Here is a 27,361-nt window from a genome sequence, read left to right as displayed (position 1 = left end):
CATTTTTTCAAACATAATTAGAAAATCCATCTATGTTTTTTCGTGATAGTTATGATACTTATAATTATTCTCTGAGTAATTGCACAGTATACTAATCAATCAAGTATGCTTATAAGTACTACTTAGTTCAGCAGACATGTATAGTGTTACGAAGTTCTTCGTTCCCTTTTATTTTTGGTTATTTTTTGCTATATGTTATAGGGTGGTACTCTTTATCTACACAGCATTGAGTTTCTATCTCTATTAGGAACTTATCATATAATATATTTCTAATACTTCTCTGTTCTTCTGGACTACTGTTTCTGCATACTGGCCGATTCTCGATCTTCTCGGTTGGCCTCTCAGGAGGCAAATCACGTAGAGAAAATATGTGAGTTCGGTTTCCTTTAGAATTCTGGGCAAATTAAGAACCGCGTTTCTTTTGATTGATTATTATTGTAACACACACAATTCACTTTCCTATCACACACAAATGACACAGGGTAAACGGAGTATAAACCGACACAAGTTATGCATCCAGAAGTGAGTAGTTAACTGAACTTTTCCATCCTTCCAACTGAACTCTGGACCCATTTCTGATTTCTGGCTCCCCCCCCCCCCCCCTTCTGGATTCCACCCTAATTCTTCGTAATTGGTTAATCTTTCACGCCTACTACTTCCACCCACTTGTTATTCGTTGCTCGGTTCAAAGTTTACATCTAACAGCTTCCATCATCAATTTTTGTTATGTCCCTTTCTGCGTTTTACGAGTCTTGTAACGCAAACATTCTGGTTTGTGTTACTCTTCTACTTCACTTTCGCCTTCATCTACCAAAAACTTTACCAGTATAGTTTCCTAGCTAATATATTTCCTACATAACTAATTTTACAGACTTTTGCAAACAGAAGTACCCAAGTAAATTTTGCATATTCACGTCAATTTTACGAGTAAAGCTTATTACCGTTACGTTACACCTAATGGCAGGACAACAACAAGCACTGCTCTGTTCAGAATGGACTAGCTTCTTTGGTCAAGGATGCCTTTGTATACGAGTATATGATTCTAACTGACCGTTGAAATTCCTTGAAGGTTTCAAGGTCGCTCATGATAGGCACAGACAAGGGGACACAACACTGCAATGGCATATAATTGGTTACAAAACGAACATAGACACGTGTCCAAGTGTCCTAGTCCCTCTCCACCAAAGATAAAACCAGAAAGAACCGGGGTAATGGTTGTTGCTAATGAATCAGTAGGTAGACCCACCGGCTCCTCATAACCCACAGTCCATAACCCACAGGGGGAATAAGGTTATGTCATGAGAGTGTAATGTACCAAGTAATAGGAGGTTTGAACTGTGAAGCTCAAGCGTTATCAACCGAGTTACCAAGACCACAAATGCAATGTCACTTGTGGTATAGAATTCTGTTTCTCTTAATAAATTCAAATAATATCAATCAGCCAAAGGTGAATATCAACGTCAACTGAAGCACGTGTATGGGGGTCTGTTTTACTGCATGTATGAGGAGAACGTGGCATCTTCTTACTTCCTCAGTATTTAACGAATTTAACTTCCTGTTAATAAAAAAACGAATTCTTTATGCTACAATGGCCGATTCAGTGACTAATTAATTGGGAGTCAAAGTCTACGAAAAAATTCTATTAGATTTAATAAGCACATTCCTTGCAACAACCAGCTCACTCTGGGCAACCCTGCCCGTTATTTTTTTTTTTAACCCACTTCCGCAACAGCTTAAACGAAACGGCAAAAACTTTTGCCTTTGGACGCCCTATAGAATAAAAAAAACTAGTCTTTCTTAACCGAAAACGAGGTGGCCTCAGGTAGCTAACTTAATGTTTTCTAATGGTTAGTTCCCATGCTTCCGTCAAGGCGTGTAGGGTGGCAAAGAACTAACCCCAGAAGTTAACCCTGGCGCAAAACAGGAATCAACTTGACTGTCAACATTAGCGTAGCATAATCTCTCTCTCGGCATATCACCAACATGAAAGGGGACTCCTATATACTCAAGTTTTTGTGAGGGATGGGTTCCGTTCATTGGATGTGAGTGGCAAAATGCCCCTTTCTGCATATCACCTCAATTATCAGACAACGTGAAGGTTAAAAATCAGAGCAATTATAAACCCCAAGCACATAGAAAATCACTCTTGTTTAGAGTTGGTCTACACAAGTCCGTCTTGAGTTTAATTGAATGGGATGTCTTAAATCAAAAGAAGGATACAAAAAAAAAAAAAAAAAAAAAAAAACGGGTGAAAGGAACTACAAATAATTTAAAATAAATTTGTCGTCCATTAGCAATTGCTCAAATGGCTTTCTCCTACCGAATCAAAGGAACCCTTTATTCATGTCTCTCTGACCCTAGGATCTGATAACACGACTATGGTTTGGTACCTTCTAGAAAAATTTTTGTCTCCATAGCAGGAGTAGACAGTAGCGTTAACAACTTCTTGGAAATATAGTATAAAGAATCCACAAGAAAACGAAAAACTGATTATCAGTGAGAAACAGTCACAATGTTTAATCTATGCGCGTGCTCACACGCGCACACGATTGATTGATTTATAGACTTCTCATACATGCCAAGCGCTGGGGCAACTAAGGTCATTCAGCGCTGAAAATGACGGTGAAAAGGTTTGAAAGGCGCAACAGGAGGAAAACCTCGCAGTTGCACTATGAATCAATTGTTACATGAGGGTGGACATAAGATGCAAGAAATAGAATATGAATGGAGGTACAATAAAAGTAATGAAAGGGTGTTGCAGCAAGGGGCCGAAAGGGATGCTGCAAAGAACCTTGAGAAAAGCCTACATTGCAACCGCATAGGGTGCACTGACGGCACTGCCCTCCTACGGAGAGAGAGAGAGAGAGAGAGAGAGAGAGAGAGAGAGAGAGAGAGGAGAGTTTACAAATCTGCATGTAAATTTAACCACAGAGGTAAAGAATATCTCAAGAATTGTCTATATTTACAAAAATATTTTTTTATTGCAAATGCCAACGGGCTAGATCCACGACCGATAACGCTTTCAAATGAACTTTAAATGTAAGTCATAAAAAATGATGTATATCTATATATATATATATATAGAAGAATATATAATAAGACATACTAATAATATATATAGATATATATATATTATGATATATATATATATATAGTATATATATATATATCTATATACATATAGTATATATATACAATATGAAGATATATATATATATATATATATCAGATATATATAATATATATATATATATAATTATATATAGATATACTAGATATATATCTATATATATTATATATATATATATCTATATAGATATATATATATGTTTCTATATATATATATCGAATATACATATATAATATAAGATATCTATATATATATATAGATATTATATATATTATAATAGATATAGAATATATATATCTAATATATGTAATATATATTAATATATATCTATAGAGATATATATAATATATCTATATTATATATAATATAAATATATGAAGTATCTTATATATATATATATATATTTCTTAAGGATCGCGCCTGGGGCTGGATCTATCAACAGACTGACTGGTGGCCTGAATAGGGAAGTTAGGAAAAACTGGGTATGTTCAGACATCGGATGAGTGACCATCAAAGAAAAATTGATTCCTTTGATGCATAAACTTTCCTCGGTACATTTTCTTATACACATAATTGTAACTTTGATAGGATGAAAGGATGTATGAGCCCTTACTACATATTGTTTATTGCAAGTTAATTTACTTCTTTTGTTCGTTGCCGATGATTAAAATACCTTCCAAAATTATCTCATTAAAACTGCAACATCTAATGACATGGAGAAAAATTACCTAGACTTGAAGACAAAATTCAGATATACTTTGTTAAAGTGTACGGGAAAATACACCTCTGACACGGTGGTGTGAAGTGGGACAACAACAGATACACACTTTGATCATTTTTAACAAGAAACTAACCACACAACTTCCTTCCTACGTTCTAGTTGATGAACGCATGTATAAAAGACTAAATCTTTTACACGGAAATTGAATTAGGAGGAATTTGTGGGACAAGTTTAGTCCCGCGCATACCACAGTTGCTGTAGAAGCGAAATTTGTCAACAAACATTGATCCTAATTCATGAGGATGTATGCTTTGACAAATGATCTAAGGGCCAATAAGATGGGTAATTTGATGTCCTTACCTAGGATAGAGCTGACGTAAACCAGGATAGAGCTGACAGAAACCACGCCGGAGCTGATAAAAGGTGATTGAAAGCAACTACTTGCAGTGAGGGTGTTTTTCAATAGATGATTTAAGGGTCGGTTCTGAGACTCTAGGATAGAGCTGTCATAAACTAGGATAGCGCTGACAGAAACCAGGATAGAGCTGACAGAAACCAGGATAGAGCTGACAGAAACCAGGACAGATATGACAGAAACCAGGATAGAGCTAACATAAACCAGGACAGATATGACAGAAACCAGGATAGAGCTGGCAGAAACCAGGATAGAGCTGACAGAAACCAGGACAGATATGACAGAAACCAGGATAGAGCTGACAGAAACCAGGACAGATATGACAGAAACCAGGATAGTAGTGAGCTATGACCAGACAGATAGACAGAAACCAGGATGATCTGACAGTAACCCAGGACAGAAATATGACAGAAACCATGATAGAGCTAACATAAACCAGGACCAGATATTACAAGACAGGATAGAGCTGACAAGAAACCAGGAAACCAGGATATGAAACAGGAGAAACCAGGAAATAGAGCGACAGAAACCAGGGATAGAGCTTAGAAATAACCAGGAGATAAAGCTGACAGAAACCAGGATAGAGCTAACATAAACCAGGACAGATATGACAGAAACCAGGATAGAGCTGACAGAAACCAGGATAGAGCTGACAGAAACCAGGATAGAGCTGACATAAACCAGGATAGAGCTAACATAAACCAGGATAGAGCTGACAGAAACCAGGATAGAGCTGACAGAAACCAGGATAGAGCTAACATAAACCAGGACAGATATGACAGAAACCAGGATAGAGCTAACATAAACCAGGACAGATATGACAGAAACCAGGATAGAGCTAACATAAACCAGGATAGAGCTGACAGAAACCAGGATAGAGCTGACAGAAACCAGGATAGAGCTGACAGCAACAGATAGAAAGGCTAAACATAAAACCAGGACTGATCCTGACAGAAACCTGATGAGCTGACAGAAACCAGATCCCAAGCTGACAGAAACCAGGATAGAGCTGACAGAAACCAGGATAGAGCTAACATAAACCAGGATAGAGCTGACAGAAACCAGGATATAGCTAACATAAACCAGGATAGAGCTGACAGAAACCAGGATAGAGCTGACAGAAACCAGGACAGAGCTGACAGAAACCAGGATAGAGCTGACAGAAACCATATAATATCTAAACCTACGCAAGGATAGAGCGGCAGAAACCAGACCATAGCTACATAAACCAGATAGATCTGACACCAGGATATAGCTGACCGAAACCCAGGATATGCTACATAAACCAGGATAAGCGCGGAAACCATAAACCAGATAGAGCTGACAGAAAACAGATGTAGCTAACATAAACAGGATATAGCTGAGAAACCAGGATAGAGCGACAGAAACCGGACAGAGCTGACATCGGAAACCAGGATAGAGCTGAACAAAACCAGAAAATATAGCCTAACATAAACCAGGATAGAGCTGACAGAAACCAGGATATAGCTAACATAAACCAGGACAGAGCTGACAGAAACCAGGATAGAGCTGACAGAAACCAGGATATAGCTAACATAAACCAGGATAGAGCGGACAGACACCATGAAATAGAGCTGCAGAAACCAGGAAATATAGCTAACATAAACCCGGATAGAGCTTAAAGAACCCAAGGAAATTAGAGCCTGACAGAAACCAGGACAGCGATCTGAACATGAAACCAGGATAAGCTGACAGAAACCAGGATAAATAGCTAAACATAAACCAGGATAGAGCTGACAGAAAACCAGGATATAGCTAACAGTAAACCAGGTATAGAGCTGGACCAGAAAAAAACCGGATACGGGAGCTGTGACAGAAAACCGAGGATATAGCTAACATGGAAAACCAGGATAGAGCTGACAGAAACCAGGATAGAGCTGACAGAAACCAGGATAGAGCTGACAGAACCAGATAGCCTGCTATAACATACAGCCGGATAGAGCTGACAGAAACCAGGATAGAGCTGACAGAAACCAGGACAGAGCTGACAGAAACCAGGATAGAGCTGACAGAAACCAGGATAGAGCTGACAGAAACCAGGATATAGCTAACATAAACCAGGATAGAGCTGACAGAAACCAGGTCTATAGCTGACCAGAACCAGGACGGAGCTGACAGAAACCATGATAGAAGCTGACCGACCACCAGATTAAGCCTGACAGAAACCAGGATATACCTAACATAAACCAGGGATAGAGCTGACAGAACCAGGACAGAGCTGACCGAAACCGATAGAGCTGACAAAACCAGGATAGAAGGCTATACAGAAACCAGATATAGCTAAGGCATACCAGATAGAAAGGCTGACAGAACCATTGGATAGAAGGCCTGACAGAAACCATGATAATAGCTGACGAAACCGATATAGCTCACCATAAACCAGGATAGAGCTACAGAAAACCAGATAGAAGCTGACAGAAACCAGGAACAAGAAAGGCTGACAGAAACCAGGGAACGAAAGCTGACAGAAAATAGCAGGAAAAGCGGCTAAAGCAGAGCGAAGGAGACTAAATTGGGCTAATACCTCAAGAACCGATGAACCTGTTCCTTTAAGAATTAACAACCTCTGGTTTGGAATTTAATGAAAAAAAAACAATAAAATTTATATTACATTTTTAGTTATTATGATTAATTTCTCAGTGATTTATTTCCTCTCTCACAAATCAAAATTTATATCCTCCAGAATATGTGATCTGATTTCTCAAGGAAAACTCCACCAAACGCATCGCAACTTGAGTCGTAGAACCGACCCTTAAATCATCTATTGAAAAACACCCTCACTGCAAATAATTTCTTTCAATCACCTTTTATCAAATGAGTTAAGCAGTTTGACACATTAATTAGCAAAGAAAACATTTCCTTTTATCCAGGATGACACTGACGACTTGTTGTCTAAGATTAAAGCTTGCCTTGTCCCAGCACGACCCCTTGCTCCTGGAACAGCCATATGGCTCCTGGAATAGTCATATTGCTCCTGAAATAGTCATGTTGCTCCTGGAATAGCCTTATTGCTCCTGGAATAGACATATTGCTCCTGGAATAGTCATATTGCTCCCGGAATAGCCATATTGCTCCTGGAATAGCCATATTGCTCCTGGAATAGCCATAAACCAACATATAACGACCTAGGTTTTTGTGACGTCAGTGCAGGGTAATGAACCAAACGTTCGGAAATCCGAACTACGTATACATCAATGATCAATCTTTCGGTACTGTCGATTTGGGCTACGAATCCGCCGTTTAGAATGAGAGAAGTTTTCGTATGGTATGGCTGTGCTTTCTACTGGAAATTTACTAGAGGCATCGTGTGAGGAAACAAGTGTTTCCAGCCTTGAAGCATCCCCGCATTTCCTGGAAGCAACGATCCATTTTCCTTCCGCTTTACTACACATTCTAACTAGCCACTGGCAGCAACGGAGAGCCGCAGAGGCATACGGTAAATTCTAAACCAATAATAAAAGTATTTTGTTTAAATGAAGTCTTCAGAAGACTTACAGTAAGCCTATGCTATAAGCAGGTACATCTTTTTATCGGTTGTTTTATGCTGCAATACCTTGCGACGGCGCGGCCCGTCGTATAAAGACTTCCCCTAACCATCAGTTGATAACATGATCTCAAGGCCGACTGCTCCTCTGCGGACTACATAAGGAAGTAGTCTATCTCCAGCACCAGACGCTGAAATTCAGTCGTGCAGTGATCTTGGCAGAGGTAAGTTTCTCCCCCTCCCTCTCTTGAGTGACCAGGCTATGCATTACGGGACACACGTCCAATGCTCCTCCTGGGAATATCTTCCGAAAAGAGCGAGCAACGTTTCCTTCAGTATAAATGGCCCTTTTTGACATTCCACCACATACGATACTTATAAGGCCTTTGAAATGGTTAGTGAAAAGAAACAATAGCGTAATTATAGTTAAAGGAATTAATAGTATTCGCAAGCGAACAAGCAAACAAACCATTGATAAAAGAAAGACACAAATAATGCCCAAATTTTGATAAAAGAAAGATACAAATAATGTCAAACGATTGATAAAAGAAAGAAACAAATAATGTCAAAATTTTTAAACGGAGAGAAAAATTAAACAGCTACTTAATGATACAGACAATGATAAAAATAGACCTGGGTGCGGGGGGAATAAATGAAAGGTAACCTGTGGGAGGTGCTTTTACACATTTTTACACCATTCTAAATTATTGTTGTTCCTTCTTGAATTCCCCTCTTTTCCATTTTTTCAACAATCTTTTACTTCCTCAATTTTCGTTTTCACTTACCTCATCCTTCATTGTTCTCCCTTACTTAAATGTTTATTCCTACCGCTTCCCTCATTCTCCCTTCTACCATCCTACCTTCCCTCGATGTCCATCCGTGACCTTTCCTCACTCATATTTCTTTTCTCACTTCCATCACTCTTTATTCCTCTTTCTCAATCCTCAGATGAAGTTCTTCTGGGTTCTCCTTCTGGTGGCGGCGCCCTTCGCCGTAGCGGACGATTCGGACAGCGATGACGCTTCGCCGGACAGCAGCTCCTCGGCAGTTCAAGGGAGAACCGGGAGCAGCGGCGGATTTACCCCCGCAGCCGCCCCTGCCCCTGCCCCCGCCGCCGCCGCGCCAGCCGGTGGTGCCCAAGGCAATACTCGATTTCTCGGCCTGGGCAACCTTCTCGGGGCTGGTCAAGCCCTCCTCGGCGGAGCCCTGGGCGCCATTGGCAACCCAGGCTTCGGCGTAGGATTCCAGCAAGGCTTCGGAGGATTCGGAGGTTTCGGAGGCGGATTCCAACCAGGCTTCGGAGTTGGGTGCCGGTACTCTTGCCGCGCCCCTAACGGCCAGTTCGTTTGCTGCGGCAACAGCGGATTTGGCACCAAGCCTGGGCAGTGCCCGCCCATCCGCCCCGTCTGCCCAGATGTGAGGAACTTCGCCCCTCCCCAGCCGTGCATCATCGACCACGAATGCACCGGTCTCGACAAGTGCTGCTTTGACACCTGTCTGGAGGAGCGAGTGTGCAAGCCACCTCACGGAATCGGCGGTTTCGGTCGTTAGGAGGTAAAGGGCTCCTGTTAACTTATAGGGTTCCTTCACGATCAGGAATTTTTCAGCAAATTTACCTCTAAACCTTTCTTCTGCGATGTAAATAATAATTATATACGTATGAATTGATATGCAATCATTCTGCAGAAATTATAATATATTACACTGATGTACATAATTCGAAATCAGAATTGTTCTGCAAAAGTCCTTATCATTCTAACCTCTACGACGAAATTATCAGAAAATTAAATCAATGCATGTTTAATGCACATATAACTGATATGTGCTCTGATTAAACATAAACCATTATAAAGACGATGATAATATAATCACCATCTTTCTACGAATATTTCTCTACTTCTATCTTCTATAATGTATATAAAAACAATAAAATTAATATAAATCTAAATACATCTTTTCCTCACCACAGTTATCAAAGTTCCCCCAAAAATATGAAAATACAATATGACGAGAAACCTACCAGCAAACATCCACACTTGTATAAAGGGCTAAGTTTGTATTTGTAAAGAGAATTGGCTGCTTCTTAGTCTTAACCTTTACAAGCCTTAAAAAAAATTGGTAAGTTTTTATCGTAACTGATGAGAGCAACAAATTAATTTGTGTACGACGCTAAAAAAAACAAGAAATAAAAAATAGTTATCCCCTCCCATAAAATGTTACATATTTAATCACCACCGTCAGGCTGTGGGATACTCCTCTATGTTCCGCATTCCAGAGCAATATAATCTTTCTTTCATGAAGTTGGTCAATAACTTCCTTGAGGATTAGACCACGATAATTTATGCAACCCGGCCCCCCAACCCCGCAACACATTCCTTTCCTATTTTTAGTTTTTTTCTGTCCGCCCTCAATTATTAAAAACTACTGAGGCTAGAGGACTACAAATTGGTATGTTGATCATCCACCCTCCAATCATCAAACATACCAAATTGCAGCCCTCTAGCCTCAGTAGTTTTCATTTTATTTAAGGCTAAATTTAGCCATAATCGTGCGTCTGGGAACGATATAGGCCATGCCACCACAGGGCCGTGGGTTAAAGTTTCATGGACCGCGCCTCATACAGCATGAAAGCGAGACCACCAAAATATAGATCCATTTTCGGTGGCCTTGATTATACGCTGTACAGAAAACTTTCTTCGGCGCATTTTCTACTTGTTTATTTTCCCTTTAGTATATCCAACCCATGGAACTCCTCCTATTTAAAATAGAGAATAAAATTAATGTTAGCACCGAGATGTGAGCGGCCATGTTTGGTAACCTGGGTCCTGAAAAAGCCTTAAACTTCACTAATTAGAGCATAAATATAGGTATATTAACCCCTCCGATGGACTGGCTTTCGCCAAACAAACAATTCACATTATAACAGCAACCAAGAATGCATCACCAAGAGAAACTGTTATCATCTTACACATATTTACAAATAGTATCTCCTGTATTTCAGGAACCCAATGACATTTCTTTTGAAAAGTAAACTCATCTTTATAAAAGGAAGTGAAATTATTTATCTATTTTTTTCTTTTCTTTTCATACGAAATCAATTAAAATTTGTGATGTTCTTGGCCAGATAAATGTCCTATAAACGTTAATAAAAATACTCTTGTTATCGTTGATTATGAAAATTGATTTCACTGGCGACGTAGTAAACCTTAGAGAGAGAGAGAGAGAGAGAGAGAGAGAGAGAGAGAGAGAGAGAGAGAGAGAGAGAGAGAGAGAGAGAATTTGAACCCCCCAAAGAGCTCATTTCAAAATTTCACAATTACAACTAAGTAACAAAAACATTTTAAGCCTTTATCCACTGTCTCGTAATCCTGCACAAAGAGAAAAACAAAGGTATGGCAATATTGTAAAGTACCCATCCACGTAAATTCCCACTTTGAATTCAATGGCTCCAAAGAACATCAACTCGTTGCCTCAGCAGGATCGATTGCTTATTTTTGTCCCCCCCAAAAATCCCCGTCGTGGGTTAGCGAAGATGTGTATAAGAATAAGCTCGACAAATATCTAAGCTGCATCCCAAACCATCCAAAATGGAAGATGCAAAATATACCGGAAGATGCATTAGCAATTCTCTGTTAGACATTAAAGGTGCCTCACACTGAGGGACCTGGGGTAACCCTAACGAGCTGTGTAAGGTCTGTAAGGTAAGTGCTGTCAGTGCACCTCACGCGATACACTGTAGGCATTACTTAAGGATCAATGCAGCGTCCCCTGGGGCCCTTCCTTTTACTGTACCTCCATATTGTCTTCCACCTTCCTATCCAACCTCTCTTAACATTTGTTCTTAGTGCAACTGCGAGGTTTTCCTCCTGTTATACCTTTCAAGCATTCCTACTCCCAAATCCCATATTTCATTCCTTTCCTCCTAATCCAAAAATCATCAGCCTGAAGCTTGGGCTATTTGTAATTAAGACAGTGATTTTATCTTTAAGGTCATTCTTACACATTTGACTTCAACAAGGGTCCAAATAATACAAACCAGAGCTGTTTTGGGTGGGTCTACTGATTCTTCAGGCGTGTTGGATTCCAGGTACATAATTTCCTTTATAATTCCTATCTGTCATTTACTATACGAGCTTTCTTTGTAAACTTACTTTCATATTTATATCAATCTGCTTAGTAAAGGACGAGAGTCAAAAGGCCTTGCAACGGTATCAGTACTCTATTGTTCCACTTTCCTTCGTCAATTTTGCCTATTTATATATATGTTATCTTGAATCTACCTGCCACTTCTTTTACCAGATACATATGCAATTGTAATGACACTCAGTGCCCTCTTATCGTCTTGAATTCCTTACTCCTTTTTGGATACGCTTGTCACTACAAAGCCTGAAGATCCAAGTTCAAAGAAATTGGAAGAAATTGTGATGTCTGGTATCCAAAAAAGAGCAAAGAATTCAAGAAGTTAAGAGGGCATTGTGGCTATTACAATTGCATATATATACATATAAAACGTACATATGTCTATGTGTCTTACTACAACCACATCACAAATAATGTCGAAGCTTCATGCAAATTTTCGATTTTCACGTGAAACGAATTCCAAACGTCAGTCATTTGGGGTTGTCATGAGCTCTAAAGATGCCAAGATAAATGTGAACGCAATTCTCCACCAAAACAATCCCATTAGAATAAGTTGCTTTCACTTCCCTAGCAGAGCAGCCCGAGCTCATAAAAAGCTGTCCAGGGAAGAGTGATCTTACAGGTTCTTTCTTACCTTATTCTCGCGAAGATTCCAGCGCTGGCTGCTATCTTCTTCTTCCTGCAAGGAGCCGAATGAGATCAAGGTTAGCAAATGGGCACAGTGTATATAAAGCTCGAGCAGAGTCCTGGAGTCACACTGCTTGATCCTCTCGGTCGTTGCTGACAAGGTAAGAAAAATAATGCTACTTGTGTTACCGTCAAATGGTAAAAATAAATTCTTACTCTCTACCTGAGCTAAGAATTTCACGATAAAATTAGCCATGCATTTCAATGCTCTATTCAGAGAAGTAGAAATAATAACATAAATCAGTAGTGCTTGGAGGTTTTAAAAACATCTTAAAAGATTTTTTTTTTCCATCAACCAGATGAAATATTTGTGGTTGCTGATTGCCGTCGTGGCCCTCGTGGCTGCGGACGATAGCGGCTCCCCTTCTAAGTCTGACGACGACCACGACGACCACGACGACGCAGCTGGGGGCGTCGAGGGTCGTACCGGAGCAAGAAGACAGCAGGGATCAAACAGATTCTTCGATGATGGCTTTGGGGGTGGCATTGGCGGAGGATTTGGAGGAGGATTTGGAGGAGGATTTGGCGTACAGGGAGGATTTGGAGGATTAGGAGGACTAGGAGGAATCGGTGCTGGTTTGGGTGCTCTTGGTGGGCTTGGTGGCATTGGAGGTATTGGAGGAATCGGTGGTATCGGCGCCGTCAGGCCCCCAAGCATCCCAAGTGACTGCCGCTACTGGTGCAGGACTCCCCAGGGTCAGGCCTACTGCTGCGAGAGTGCCCACGAACCCCAGAGCTTTGCTGGAGTAGTCAAACCAGGATTCTGCCCTCCCGTCCGTCCCCTCTGTCCACCCGTCAGGAACTTCCTCCCACCAGCACCCTGCTCCAACGATGGCGCCTGCGGTGGTGTTGACAAGTGCTGCTTCGACACCTGTCTGCAGCAGCACGTGTGCAAGCCTCCTCTCGGGTTTGGACGTCGCTAAAAAGTCCTCTAAACCACGAGTTTCTCTGCATAAATATCCATAATTCCCTTGTAAAAATTACCCCTTGTAAAAAATGTACAGAGTATATATAAGACTTCTAATTCTAAATTAGAAATAAAACTGATAAAGAAACAATATGATTGCAAATTATACCTCATTTCCTGTATACAATTCATTACCTCATAGAAAAGGCCATGGCTACGCTTTACTTACAAGGAGAAAATTGAAAATCATGCTTTACGTTGAATGGGGGATGTCTACAAGCATTGTGGATATAAGCTAAACACGAAGATTATTTTTCCACGCAGTTTAAGTATCGGATGATTCAAATACCAATAAAAATGGTAAAGCCTACAAAACTTTAAAAGTTCAAAGGATCATGGCCAGATAGATCACTTAGCGAGAACATTATGCAAAGCATAAGTAAATCTTACTGATCATTCAGTTATCAGGAGAGGGGAAACTTCCCTAGAACTGATAGGTTGTTATTGTAAATCAAGAAAAGATGGAGAGTGAAAATATTAGGGGAAATTATTTATAACAGCAACACTAAAGATCAAGTTACTGATAAATGGATACACAAGTACACAACTACGACGATCCCGTTGCTTAATAACCACTGGTTCCATGCAACGTAAAAACACCATACAAACAAACAAACAATTACGACGAGTCAGCAAACGAATTCTCTTGATTACGACGAAGTTCCGCTGACATTTGTAAATAAAGAAATGATAATAAATTTCTCAGCTCTCCCACGATTTATAAATACGTTCTTGTAATTAGGATATCTCAGCTGCAACAATCCAACTACGTAGCGCTTTGTATGCCTGCACGACCTGACATATAATCGACAGTATAAATGTATAATGCATCAGCAGGAACTGAAGGAGTCACTCAAGTTTCATAGATGCAGAAAAGTAAACTGAATAATGCCCTGATGGTAAGCCTTCACAAGAATCTGAAGTCACTTCGCAGTGATGCGATCAATATGTTGCGTTGAAAATCGTACAGAACTCAGAGCACAGTCTTGGAGTGCTAAGAGAACGCCAGTTTTCACACTCGAATCGCCCCTCAACCTTTCAGAGAGAAAATTCCCCTCTCTCAAAAATTTGATGATGTTCGATACAGCAGTCTTCAAGTTATTACGGGCTGCTCTAGGAGCAAGAACCCGTACTGGCACAAAGCCAGCTAAATCATAACCAACCACCAACCTTCAAGTTATCATTGCTTCAGAACCACAGTCAGTACAGTTCACTTGAAAATCAAACATTTTGTTCTAATGATAAATATATTGTTTATCGGCAACAAATACGTTTAAATTTTTCTCTTTCTTTGCTTTCCTCAGTTTTCATATTATGACACTGATCTATGTTAGTTCGTCACCAAGTTCATAACCTTATTGGTTTGTTACATAAGATTTTACACTCATTCTGGATAATAACAAAAGTAAATTCAAAATGTGTCTTAGAACTGATGACTACTGCACAGCTTACATTAAAGTTTTGCTATAAGCAAAAGGAATAATAAAAAAAACTATAATGTTCAATACGTGACTAATTTGGCTAAATTATCAATTATCTATAATGAAATCTGCATAAAAGATGGTCCCTGTTTCAATAATAATAATAATAATAATAATATAATAATAATAATAATAATAATAATAATAATAATAATAATATAATAATAATAATAATGACTTCTGTATGCAAAATACAAAGCTGAGTTAGAGGCATGAATTTTCTTTTAATACAAATGAAAAGAACTTTAGCCAGGCCCTTATTCCGAAATGAACATGTCCCTTGCTTTACGATTGCAATTTGTCCTAGAATAATGCTCTTTAAAAACAACTCTCTCTCTCTCTCTCTCTCTCTCTCTCTCTCCTTCGTATTGTTAATCATACCAGACTTAGGAAGTCTCGTCGATTTTTTTTTTCTTTTTTTAACGCAGTCTTCAATCGCTTTTGGGTCTTGCTGTGATCTACTTTCGCTCACCCTCGACTTGACTTCTTTGGTCTGTTGCAATGTCTAACAACTTTTCGTGTTTGTATTAATATTGTTACTCGTAATGACTACACATTTTAATGGTACAATACTAAAGTACAAGCACTCGCACAGAACAGTCTGCTCCATATGAAAAAAAATACAGAAGGGATTAGAAATAAACATTACATAATTATTACGAATGAACAGAACTGTATAATATATATATATAATATACATATATATATATATATATATATATATATATATATATATATATATATATATATATATATATATATAAATCGAAAGGCCTAGCAACTAACCCGTGGTTTCACTTTCCCTTGGGGCATTTGCCTTTATTTATATATTCATCACATTCCATTAATATTTTCGTGATTTAGTTATACGTACACATACATATACGTATACATGTGCACAGACACACACACACACACACACACACACATATATATATATATATATATATATATATATATATATATATCTATCACAATAACTATTAGCAATAAATAACATTAAATGATAAGAAAATATGAAAGGGAAATGAGCTTTAGCATACCCGGAAGCAAGGACACTCCATACTTGAGACTGCAGAAAGAGAGTTGCTTCGGTATAGCTTCCAGAAAACGCGGTTATTTTGCCATCAACTGGCGTAAGGCAATGAAATGCGGTACGTGATAACCTCAATAGAAAATTCAGTCAATAAGGCACCCTATTGTTGAAAGGAGAGGATATCACGAGCGTTACTCTTTCGCCAAGCTTTCCTCTTTTACCTCACCGAGACACTTCCTTTATTTTCCATAAAAAAGAAGTGATCTCGAGGCCGTGACAGCAGTCTTTTCCAGTGTCCAGGCAAGAGCTGATATCTTTACTATCTACAATGAATAAATGAACAAATAACTCAACACTGGTTTTATTCTAAGGATGAACCGTGGGTTCTCACAAGGCTTACCGAATATCTTGACGGTATAAATAAGTATATCTTAGTTAAACCAGATCGCTGAGCTGATTAACAGCTCTCCTAGGGCTGGCCCGGATTCCACATATTTTAAGTGGCTAGGAACCAACTGGTTACCTAGCAACGGGACCTACAGCTTTTTGTGGGATTCGAACCACATTATATCGAGAAATTAATTTCTAATCACCAGAAATAAATTCCTCCGATTCCGCGTTGGCAGAGCGGGGAACCGACCTCCCAACTACCCAAACGGTAGGCAAGCACGCAACCCTCTTGACGGTATAAGGTGCGCAAACAGGTACACGTTCGACCATGATATTTTTCTTACATTTTCGCAATATTGAACTGCCGTCCCTCCACAGATGAAAGCTAGCATTATATTCTGCCATCTAATTCATATCTTTAGCACTAAGCATTCTCAGTTAGGAAAGGATCGATTAGATCACTAAAATCAGCGCATCAAGTGCATTATACCTACATAAAAAATAACTATCTACTAACAGTCTGTACTCTTTAGCAAAGACTAAGATAAAGTCTATATAAAAAGATGCATGGGAAGAAGTTTGATCATCATTACGGGCTGCCCAAGAGCAAGAGCTTATTTGTTTGTATGGTGTTTTTACGTTGCATGGAACCAGTGGTTATTCTGCAACGGGACCAACGGCTTTCCGTGACTTCCGAACCACGTCGAGAGTGAACTTCTATCACCAGAAATACACATCTCTGACCCCTCAATGGAATTCCCGAGAATAAAACTCGCGGCCACCGAGGTGGCAGAACAAGACCAAACCGACCACGGCACTGGGGCGCTAACAAGTGCCCGTGCCAGCGCAAGCATGGGTGAATCTAAAGTGAGTCAACGAACGTAATCATCCTTATCAAATAAAGAAAAATACATGCTCGGATTTTGCTGATTTTGTTCTCTCTGTCGATCTTATCCTGTGATATTTTCAGAGCGCAAGGTTTCCCATGGCCCAATAAGGATATTTCACGAAAACAAAGCTCTTGCCGTAGCCTAAATATATAGACGGGTCATTAGAAACTTACATGACCGTGTCTACGAGTACCGGAGGATCAACGGACGAAATTGGAATTTAAAATGGAATTTGGCAACTAAGGGGATGAATGTCATGGAATTTTGCAACTAATGGATGAATTTCGTGGAATTTTGCAACTAAGGGATGAATGTCGTGGAATTTTGCAACTAAAGGATGAATGTCGTTTTCGGTTGAAGACAAACTGGAAGTGATAAAAAAAACAGCTTTAGCATTCTAATGCCAACAGAGTAAACTTTTTTTTTCTTTTAATCATACACTTCAAAGGGGAAAAAATTAAAATAAAGCTCTATACATTTAAAATAAACGCCTGTTTTATTTTAATTTTTTCCGTAATATGCTTGACATCAACACCCTATATACATTCAAGTAACATTTCTCCAACATTCAATTTGGATTATTCACTGTTCTCTTAAAAATAAATCACAGAACAGTCAAAGTGTTAGCACCATTGTTAACATTCTTTTGTGTCACAAGCACTCTCCGTCGTAAAATGATCTCTGAGGAGCATGATTCAGTAACTAGTTTATTAAAGCAAAGAATGGATGCAAGTTTTTGTGCGTCAGATACTTCCTCCATCGGCAAAGGCATTCGGCAGACGCTACTATATATAGCCTAATTTCTATTTATTTATTTTCCTCATTTTTTTTTTCTTCTGGATCAACAGAAGGTGAGCAACTGATTCTCACAGGTATAAAAGAAGCCCCTAAAGTGTGATTGCCGCATCGTTCTCCCTGCTTTCGTTGTGACTGCAAAAGTAAAACATCCTTCCAGGTTAGTCGAAGGAGCCACAAAATCATGAGACCTTCCGAACAATGCAAAATATCTTCTCTGTTATAGAAACTTTAAATCACTTAAAAATTTTACTTTCATTTTTTCCCAATTTTTTATGAATTTGTCAACTCGATAAATACAACGACGGTAACAGAATTCTCTCAGTAATTCTAAATAAACATGTTACCAGTTTCGTTGAGAAAATAATTATCAACACATTTTTTTCTCTTCCAGATGAAGTACTCGTGGTTGCTGATTGCCGTCGTGGCCCTCGTGGCTGCAGACGATAGCGACGACCACGACCAAGGCGACGGCGACGCTGCTGGAGGCGTCGAGGGTCGTACCGGAGCAGGAAGACGACAGGGATCAAACAGATTCTTCGATGATGGCTTTGGCGGTGGTATTGGCGGAGGATTTGGAGGTGGATTTGGAGGAGGATTTGGAGGAGGATTGGGAGGACTAGGAGGAATCGGTGCTGGTTTGGGTGCTCTTGGTGGCATCGGTGGTATCGGGGGTATCGGCGGTATTGGAGGAATCGGTGGTATCGGCGCTGTCAGGCCCCCAAGCATCCCAAGTGACTGCCGCTACTGGTGCAGGACTCCCCAGGGTCAGGCCTACTGCTGCGAGAGCGCCCACGAACCCCAGAGCCTCGTCGGAGTAGTCAAACCAGGATTCTGCCCTCCCGTCCGCCCCCTCTGTCCCCCCGTCAGGAACTTCCTCCCACCAGCACCCTGCTCCAACGATGGCGCCTGCGGTGGTGTTGACAAGTGCTGCTTCGACACCTGTCTGCAGCAGCACGTCTGCAAGCCCCCACTCGGCTTCGGACGTCGCTAAGGCGCCCTTCATTCCAAAGCTTCCTCTGCAAAAATGTATCCAATCCCCTTGTAAAACCTTTCTTTGTAATTAATGTACAGTACCTATGTAACTATAAGGACGTTTAGTTTATACTTGAAATAAACTGTAAGCTTATAAAGTTACATTCATATCATTTTCCTAATCTGTACTGTATTCTTACTTGCTGTACACACACACACACACACCCACATACACACACACACACACACACACACACACACACACACACACATATATATATATATATATATATATATATATATATATAAATACACACACGCACACACACACACACACACTATATTATATATATATATAAACTATTGAATGTCGTCGCACTGCAATACAACATTAAAATATGAAGATAAATGGCCCATAACATTCAAATAGTGTTTTTTAGGGCCTTTTATCTTCATATCTATTATATATATATATATATATATATATATATATATATATATATATTATATTATAGAAACTGGTGTATATAATCTTTACGATATCTTCAAACGTAAACTAGATGCACAGTACTACAATATTTTATAAATAAACATAGAACAGACTTCTTACATATGTAAGTTGAGTACATGCAATTAAACAAATTAAACATATAAATCCCATACTAAGCCTGATGTAATGTAATAAGATCTGTAGCAAAGTCCAACTGACAGACCTTAGTCTGAAAGTAGGAAGATAAAGTAGAAACTATCTAAAATAAATAAATAAATAACAGAGTATATGAAGATACTGACAAAGATTAAATATCAAGAATTCTGTTAACACAATCAAGCATTTTTACTAACAAATTGGAAATTTTCTTCCCCAGACTGTCACAAGACGAAAAAATTAAAAATATGTTTAAAAAGTTATTCAATGACGATAGTTGAAATGCTAACATTATCCAACAGTGAAAATACTAAACAAAATGGCCATATTGAAGTACTCGTATGTTATGTGTTAAATAACAATGCATAATGATAAAATCAGTAGATGTACAATGGTACACAAGAATGAGGTATTCAGGATTCAATAACAACATGAAGAAACACACACTAGCACATTTACAACCGGGGTCTACATTCCATAATCTATGAAGCTGTTTTGTGTGTATGGTGTTTTTACGTTACATGGAACCAGCAACGGGACCAACGGCTTTACGTGAATTCCGAACCACGTCGAGAGAGAACTTCTATCACCAGAATTGGTGGTGAAACTGATCCTTCAATTGAATGCTCGAGAATCGAACTCGCGACCACCAAGGTGGCAGGTCAAGATCATACCAACCACGCCACTGAGGCGCTAGCTACAAAAGTAAGGTAACTGCTACTTCATAATTGTGTGAAACATCAACGCAAATATGAAGCAGCAGGTAACACAATTGATACTAAGTTGCACATCTTGAATCTCCAAGCGGAACAAATTTCTGATGAATGACGATTTAACTAAGAAGCTCCTCCTATTCCTCTCGGATCTTTACCATGTACAAAAACATCTACTAAAACAGCAGGAAAAATAAATGAGTCAACTCTATTTTCCTAACGGTAAAGGGTTTCATTCTCCTTGACTGATTTTATTTGACCGTGCAACAACTAATTTAGAATTGGTGGTGAAATTGCTGAAGGAACATGAAGTACGAACTGTTTCCATAAGAAAACCTCTCTCTCTCCTCTCTCATCTTCTCTCTAGCTAATATAATCATAGATCAATATATATATATATTATATTATATATTATATCTTAATAAATATCTATTGGAGATATAAGTATTATATCTAATCTATATATATATAGTATATCCTCTATATATCTATATATTAGTATTAGATAATATATATAATATTATATAATAATATATATATATATAACATATATATTATAAGCATAATATATATAGATTATATTATATATATATGTATATATATATGAGTGTATGTAATATATGCACGCACACACACACGCATATATAAATATATATATATATATATATATATATATATATATAAATATATATATATATATATATATATATATATATATATATATATATATATATATATATATATATATCACATACAGTGACCATTTTTCATATTCACAAATATTAAGCCATAAATTTCGTTTAATAGCCAATTTGCTATAATTCTGGGACGACTTACCCTTAAGAGGAAAATATTCATTAGGAGAGGTATAAGTAGATTTAGGCTCTGCTGCACATATGCCTGAATTCAGAAAGCATATGTACAGTAGAGTCGATATCAACTTATATTCTCTCGCGATGGCTCTGCGGTCAGATTCACCGTATTTTCGGTTTCCCAACCAGGCGGCAGTTCGAATCCCACTGATGACGAAGACTTTATCACTCATAAATCCCTTTTGGGGGTGTTATTCCCAACGTATTGTGAACTGGATAGAAAACGAAATGTGACTTAATGCTTGTGAATCATATATATATATATATATATATAATATATATATATATATATATATATATATATATATACACACACACACAAGAGTCTGACAGTGGATCCTTCTAATATATATATATATATATATATATATATATATATATATATATATATATATATATATACATACATACATAAACACAAAGTATCTGACTGGATCTTTCTAATACATACATATATATATATGTATATATATACATGTATATATATACATATATATACACAAGTATCTGACTGTGGATCTTTCTTTTATATATATATATATATATATATATATATAGTATATATATATATATATATATATTATATATATATATATATATATAATATATATATATATATATCATGGATGCAATACTCCATCAAAACTATGGAATGAATATGATATGAAATTCATATTTTAAGTAAACAAGCCTTTAAAGTCTACTAACAACTAACTGGAAAAAATGTTTACCTATAAATGAAGTCCCAACTCGTGCGCCAATGCAAGACTAGACAGGCAGAAGAATGGACTTTGAAAACTTCATATCCATTCTAAAGAAAATTATCAACTTTGCAATAAAATTTACCGATCTGGTGCAACTAGCAAGAAGTCACAGATAGACACAAAAGCCCTTTTTTGTAGTAAGGGTAAGGACAGTAAGACATTGCAAGTATCAAGAAATGTACATATATATTATCAAAGAGTTTAATTTTGGTATTGGAAAAGTCGGTTACAGAACAAAAATCATACGTATACAAGTTTATACATAAAACATCGTCAACTGATAAAGTTTATTCGATGTATTGCTGCACCAAACTAACATTTAGCCAATTTGCATAAAGTCAGAGAAATATGGTCTTATATTTTAAAACTAATTCACTTTTTAAAAACAAGATATATATTACTGCAATCAATTGAAAATCTTTATTTCATTAAACATGAATGTAATATCCATTTTTAAAAACGGGATTTCTTTTACGGGCTGCTTTAGGAGCAAGAGCCCGTGCTGGCATAAGGCCAGCTAAATCTAAAAAACCGGGAATCTAAAAAGTTGTAAGCGCTCCGTCTCGTAATCCTCAGACAGGAACTTCACCAAGTTCCCTGGAACTCTGCTTCAAATTTTCCATGATTTATGCCGTCAATCACCGCTATATCTGGAAAGCCGAGGTCCTTTCCTTTAAAGACTCCTTCTAAAAAAAAAAAAATCTGTAATGACAAACATTACGTAATACAGCCCATTTTCGAGTTTTTGTTTTTCTTTGACACGGATGCCATCAGTTTTTTTTTCTTCTTCTTTTCCAAGCATGACAAGACAAGGCCAGCAACATGCTGCCATTGTATATAAAGAGTCGTTGCATCCCTGATCATTACTCCACTCTCCTTCAGCGGTTGAGACAGAGAAGGTAATTCATTGACAGTTCTTGCATGTAAAAAAGCAGTACTTTATCATTTACGGTCAAGACTAAATAATTGAAATATTGCATTAATTCGTTATTAATAAAGACTTTATGAAATGAAAAAATAAAATATTTAGAATACAATCTACGTTTATATATCTATTTATATAATTCCTCTCCAGATGAAGTTCCTGTGGTTGCTAATTGCCGTCGTGGCCCTCGTGGCTGCAGACGACCACGACGACGACCACGACGACGCTGCTGGAGGCGTCGAGGGTCGTACCGGTGGAAGAAGACAGCAGGGATCAAACAGATTCTTCGATGATGGCTTTGGCGGTGGTATTGGCGGAGGACTTGGAGGAGGATTTGGAGGATTAGGAGGATTGGGAGGACTGGGAGGACTGGGAGGAATCGGTGCTGGTTTGGGTGGGCTTGGTGGCATTGGGGGTATCGGCGGTATTGGCGGAATCGGTAGTATCGGTGGTATCGGCGGTATCGGTGGTATCGGCGCTGTCAGGCCCCCAAGCATCCCAAGTGACTGCCGCTACTGGTGCAGGACTCCCCAGGGTCAGGCCTACTGCTGCGAGAGCGCCCACGAACCCCAGAGCCTCGTCGGAGTAGTCAAACCAGGATTCTGCCCTCCCGTCCGCCCCCTCTGTCCCCCCGTCAGGAACTTCCTCCCACCAGCACCCTGCTCCAACGATGGTGCCTGCGGTGGTGTTGACAAGTGCTGCTTCGACACCTGTCTGCAGCAGCACGTGTGCAAGCCCCCTCTCGGGTTTGGACGTTAAAAGGTCTCTTATTCTGGGGCTTTCCCTGTCTAGTCCAATTGTAAAAAGATTCTCGTGTAATTACTGTACATCACCTAATTCTATGAATGTTAATTACAAATAAATAGTGATAGTTAATAACCTGCTTTCTTTAAAGCTCTTCCCACATATAAAGGTGCGCTATACTTATTAAACTACTCTTCTGTCTGCTATTGCTCTTGCTTTAGTGAAAATACCACGCTGGCAGGAAAAGCGGAATCTTTCTGATTTCCAAAAATATACAAAATTCTTCCCATTGTCTAAATGAAAGAGAAAATCCCCTCCCTCCCTTTTTTTGCAAGGGTCGACTTCAAGGCCATCAACAGGTAGTCCGACCCTAAAGGAAACAAAAAAATTGTTTAAAGTTAAGTTTCAAAATGAAAGAAAGCCAACTGGAACGATGAAGATTATAGAAAGACCTTCTCGTTACAGACACAACCACAAACGTCTTACTAGAAAGTCCTCAATACTCTGCAATCCGCTGCAATGGAAAATTTCCCTGATATGGCGAAGCCTTTGTCGACTGAAATTCATTATTAAATTCTGACACGCCTCTACGACACTCCTTTAAATTCTCCAGTCACATATTACTGTGAATACCTAATATGAGAATGGAAAGGATAATACACGCATGTGTTAAAACCCTTACATGTAGGAATATTAGGAGTTGGCAGTCGTGACCGCAGGGAACAGACAGCCTCTCTCTCTCTCTCTCTCTCTCTCTCTCTCTCTCTCTCTCTCTCTCTCTCTCTCTCTCTCTCTCTAATGAATCTTAAGAAAAAACCTACATCTAATCTAGTGTGCATTTGTTTGTTTGTTTGTACGGTGTTTTTCCGTTGCAAGGAACCAGTGGTTATTCAGCAACGGGACCAACGGCTTTACGTGACTTCCGAACCACGTCGAGAGTGAACTTCTATCACCAGAAATACACATCTCTAACCCCTCAATGGAATGCCCGAGAATCGAACTCGCTGTGCCACCGAGGTGGCAGGCCAAGACCATACCGATCACGCCACTGAGGCGCTAATCGAAGTGGGCGTAAATCACACCTGGTATACAAAAATATACTTTATTCTGCAAACCCAACATAAGACCGGTTAGATGAAAGATAAGCTAATAGCAGATTATTAAACCGTCACTCCAAACATTAATAAAACATAAGCGATAATAAAAGTGAGAATCAAATTCCAAATTCCCATCCCCGTCCTGTCACAAAATACTCCATATTATTATCAATGTCTGTGAGTCACCAATTCACATTAAGACATTTGTCTAACCAGACCCGAGCGACCCATGATTTTGCACCCCATTTCATGGCTTATCCATGAAACGTCTGTTAAAAGAGAAGAACATCTCTCGTTAAAAAGAAAATAAAATAGACTGGAATATTTCCCACAACACTAAAAATGAATGTTAAATAAAATGCACAGAAAATACAAATGACAAAGATTTTTTAAAAAATTGATAAAAGACACGGTAAGTTGCTGAATGTTAACAAACATCTTGACTCGCCCTTTCGACAGGAAAATTGGAGCATGGAATTTTCAAACTCGACAGCTTCCTATACATAAAATGAAAAAAAATTCACAAAAAATCTCACACTTGCCTTATCAGGCCTTCCCGCTGGGTACAAACGAATGTACACCATCCCCCATGGCACACCCATAATCCGGATTTTTAACCGGATAAGAGCTTCTACGAGTTTCCATGTTGACACTACTTCCGTTCCACGTGTCGCTGTATCCGGAGCACTCCAGATCAGATCAGGTGACCAGCGTGGAATTCGCACACAATGCGCCGAGTAGCGCTTGAGCAGCGCTGAATGCGAAAACTACCAAGCCTTCACGGATTATCACGCTTTTCCATTTGTAATGCTCATGTAAAATAAAAGAGGACGGTTGAACGCAAATTTTACATCATCGCAGTTCCTCGTTGGACGAGTCGGTTACGTGCTCGACTACTGATCTCAGGGTCCGGGTTAGATTCCCCACTCTGCCAGCAAGGAATCGGAGGAATTTGTTTCTGGTGATAGAAATTCATTTCTTGATGTGGTTCGGATCCCACAATAAGCTGTAGGTCCCGTTGCTAAGTAACCAATTGGTTCCTATTGCCACGTAAAAATATCTAATCCTTTGGGCCAGCCCTGGGAGAGCTGTTCATCAGCTCAGTGGTTCGGTTAAACTAAGATATGGTTGAGTTTTACATCATTGCAGAAAGCTTTGTTTGTTTGTATGGTGTTTTTATGTTGCATGGAACCAGTGGTTATTCAGCAACGGGACCAACGGCTTTACGTGACTTATGAACCACGTCGAGAGTGAACTTCTATCACCAGAAATACACTTCTCTCACTCCTCAGTGAAATGCCCGAGAATCGACCTTGCGGCCACCGAGGTGGCACACCCACACCATACCAACCACGCCACTGAGGCGCTTTCATCGCAGAAAGAAAAAAAAAATAACCTTGCATCAAGACTGACTCAAAACCAAAGGGAGTATGATTAAAATATTACAAAGAGAATGATCGCGGTATGCGTGATATCTGGCTGCAGCACGTAAAGCGAATTTATTCATGAGTTTATATATAGAGAAAAGTCGATAGATTTGTAAAAATTCGGATAAATGTGTTTTCATTTTTTGAACCAATTTTTGTCACCTTCGTCGTCAATACAGCTACTGCAGTTCGTACTTCCTCGTTGGACGAGTGGTTTTCGCGCTCGGCTACCAATTTGGTGGTCCGAAGTTCGATTCTCGGCTCGGCCAACGCGGAATCCGAGGAATTTATTTCTGGTGATAGAAATTCATTTCTCGATATAATGTGGTTCGGATCCCAAAATAAGCTGTAGGTCCCGTTGCTAGGTGACCATCAGGTCAGCCCTAGATCTGTTAATCAGCTCAGTGGTCTGGTTAAACTAAGATATACTTAACTTTTTATTGCAGTTCGTTATAAGTATCACAGCAGATAACGCGATTAATTCTCATCCTTTAATAGTTTCTTCAACACAAATTTAAAATTGATACTTTGAGGGGAGTACTAACCTTTTCGTCACCGTACACCTCACACGGCTCACTATAGGCGTTACTTGAGTTTCTTTGCAGCGTCCTTTCGGCCCCTAGCTGCAAACCCTTTCATTCCTTTTTACTTTACCTCCGTTCATATTACCTTTCTTCCATCTTACTCCCCACCCCTTCCTAACAATTGTTTCAACGTTATTTTCATCGCTGAATGACCTCATAGGTCCCACCGCTTGGCGTTTAGCCTAAATCTTATCTTCCAATTCCAATGCCACCTTTCGTTAACCTTTATTACCAAATGGCAATAATATTCACTTTTTCTTTTTTATTCAAAACAAGCACAAAAAATGCGCCCAATCTCATTCCGTATCGTATTCTACCTCAACACCTGAGGTCGTCTCTTCCACATTTGTAAGACTCCTTCATTTCAAAGCTCAAATACTGTAATTACAAGCATCAAGTAAAAAAAAAACCTTTTCGAGTTTTTCCCACTGAGATACTTTCCTTTCCTTTTTTTTCC

The 27,361-nt window shown here is 38.9% G+C and overlaps 5 protein-coding genes across 7 annotated transcripts in view; 4 read left to right on the top strand and 1 right to left on the bottom strand.

Moving 5' to 3' along the window:
• Window positions 1-27,361, bottom strand: part of LOC135221829 (elastin-like) — a 241,857-nt gene that overhangs the window by 86,029 nt on the left and 128,467 nt on the right. Inside the window, exon 3 of one of the 3 annotated variants that reach the window (XR_010316098.1) lies at window positions 12,546-12,590. The exons of the other annotated variants lie outside the window; for them this stretch is intronic. The gene's annotated coding sequence lies outside the window, so the exon portion shown is untranslated. The remainder of the gene's footprint in view (window positions 1-12,545; window positions 12,591-27,361) is intronic. 3 annotated transcript variants of the gene reach the window in all.
• LOC135221827 (pupal cuticle protein 36-like) lies at window positions 7,909-9,719 on the top strand. Its single transcript, XM_064259726.1, has 2 exons — window positions 7,909-7,995; window positions 8,720-9,719. The coding sequence occupies exon 2, from the start codon at window positions 8,720-8,722 to the stop codon at window positions 9,320-9,322; it is 603 nt and encodes a 200-aa protein (XP_064115796.1). The 5' UTR covers window positions 7,909-7,995; the 3' UTR covers window positions 9,323-9,719.
• Window positions 12,566-13,656, top strand: LOC135221832 (uncharacterized). The gene is made up of 2 exons (XM_064259732.1): window positions 12,566-12,699; window positions 12,898-13,656. Exon 2 carries the CDS (start codon window positions 12,898-12,900, stop codon window positions 13,519-13,521), a length of 624 nt encoding a protein of 207 aa, XP_064115802.1. The 5' UTR covers window positions 12,566-12,699; the 3' UTR covers window positions 13,522-13,656.
• On the top strand, window positions 18,205-19,290 carry LOC135221825 (uncharacterized). The gene is made up of 2 exons (XM_064259725.1): window positions 18,205-18,317; window positions 18,552-19,290. The coding sequence occupies exon 2, from the start codon at window positions 18,552-18,554 to the stop codon at window positions 19,149-19,151; it is 600 nt and encodes a 199-aa protein (XP_064115795.1). The 5' UTR covers window positions 18,205-18,317; the 3' UTR covers window positions 19,152-19,290.
• Window positions 22,999-23,931, top strand: LOC135222226 (uncharacterized). Its single transcript, XM_064260357.1, has 2 exons — window positions 22,999-23,026; window positions 23,203-23,931. The coding sequence occupies exon 2, from the start codon at window positions 23,203-23,205 to the stop codon at window positions 23,809-23,811; it is 609 nt and encodes a 202-aa protein (XP_064116427.1). The 5' UTR covers window positions 22,999-23,026; the 3' UTR covers window positions 23,812-23,931.

Source organism: Macrobrachium nipponense, chromosome 3 (assembly GCF_015104395.2).
Source record: "Macrobrachium nipponense isolate FS-2020 chromosome 3, ASM1510439v2, whole genome shotgun sequence".
NCBI lineage: Eukaryota > Metazoa > Arthropoda > Malacostraca > Decapoda > Palaemonidae > Macrobrachium > Macrobrachium nipponense.
The sequence above is the reverse complement of the archived record's forward strand: the minus strand, read 5'-3'. Positions and strand labels throughout refer to the sequence as shown.

Excerpts from the sequence above, each read along its gene's own strand:
- LOC135221827 (XM_064259726.1), top strand. The coding sequence starts at position 8,720 with ATGAAGTTCTTCTGGGTTCTCCTTCTGGTGGCGGCGCCCTTCGCCGTA.
- LOC135221832 (XM_064259732.1), top strand. The coding sequence starts at position 12,898 with ATGAAATATTTGTGGTTGCTGATTGCCGTCGTGGCCCTCGTGGCTGCG.
- LOC135221825 (XM_064259725.1), top strand. The coding sequence starts at position 18,552 with ATGAAGTACTCGTGGTTGCTGATTGCCGTCGTGGCCCTCGTGGCTGCA.
- LOC135222226 (XM_064260357.1), top strand. The coding sequence starts at position 23,203 with ATGAAGTTCCTGTGGTTGCTAATTGCCGTCGTGGCCCTCGTGGCTGCA.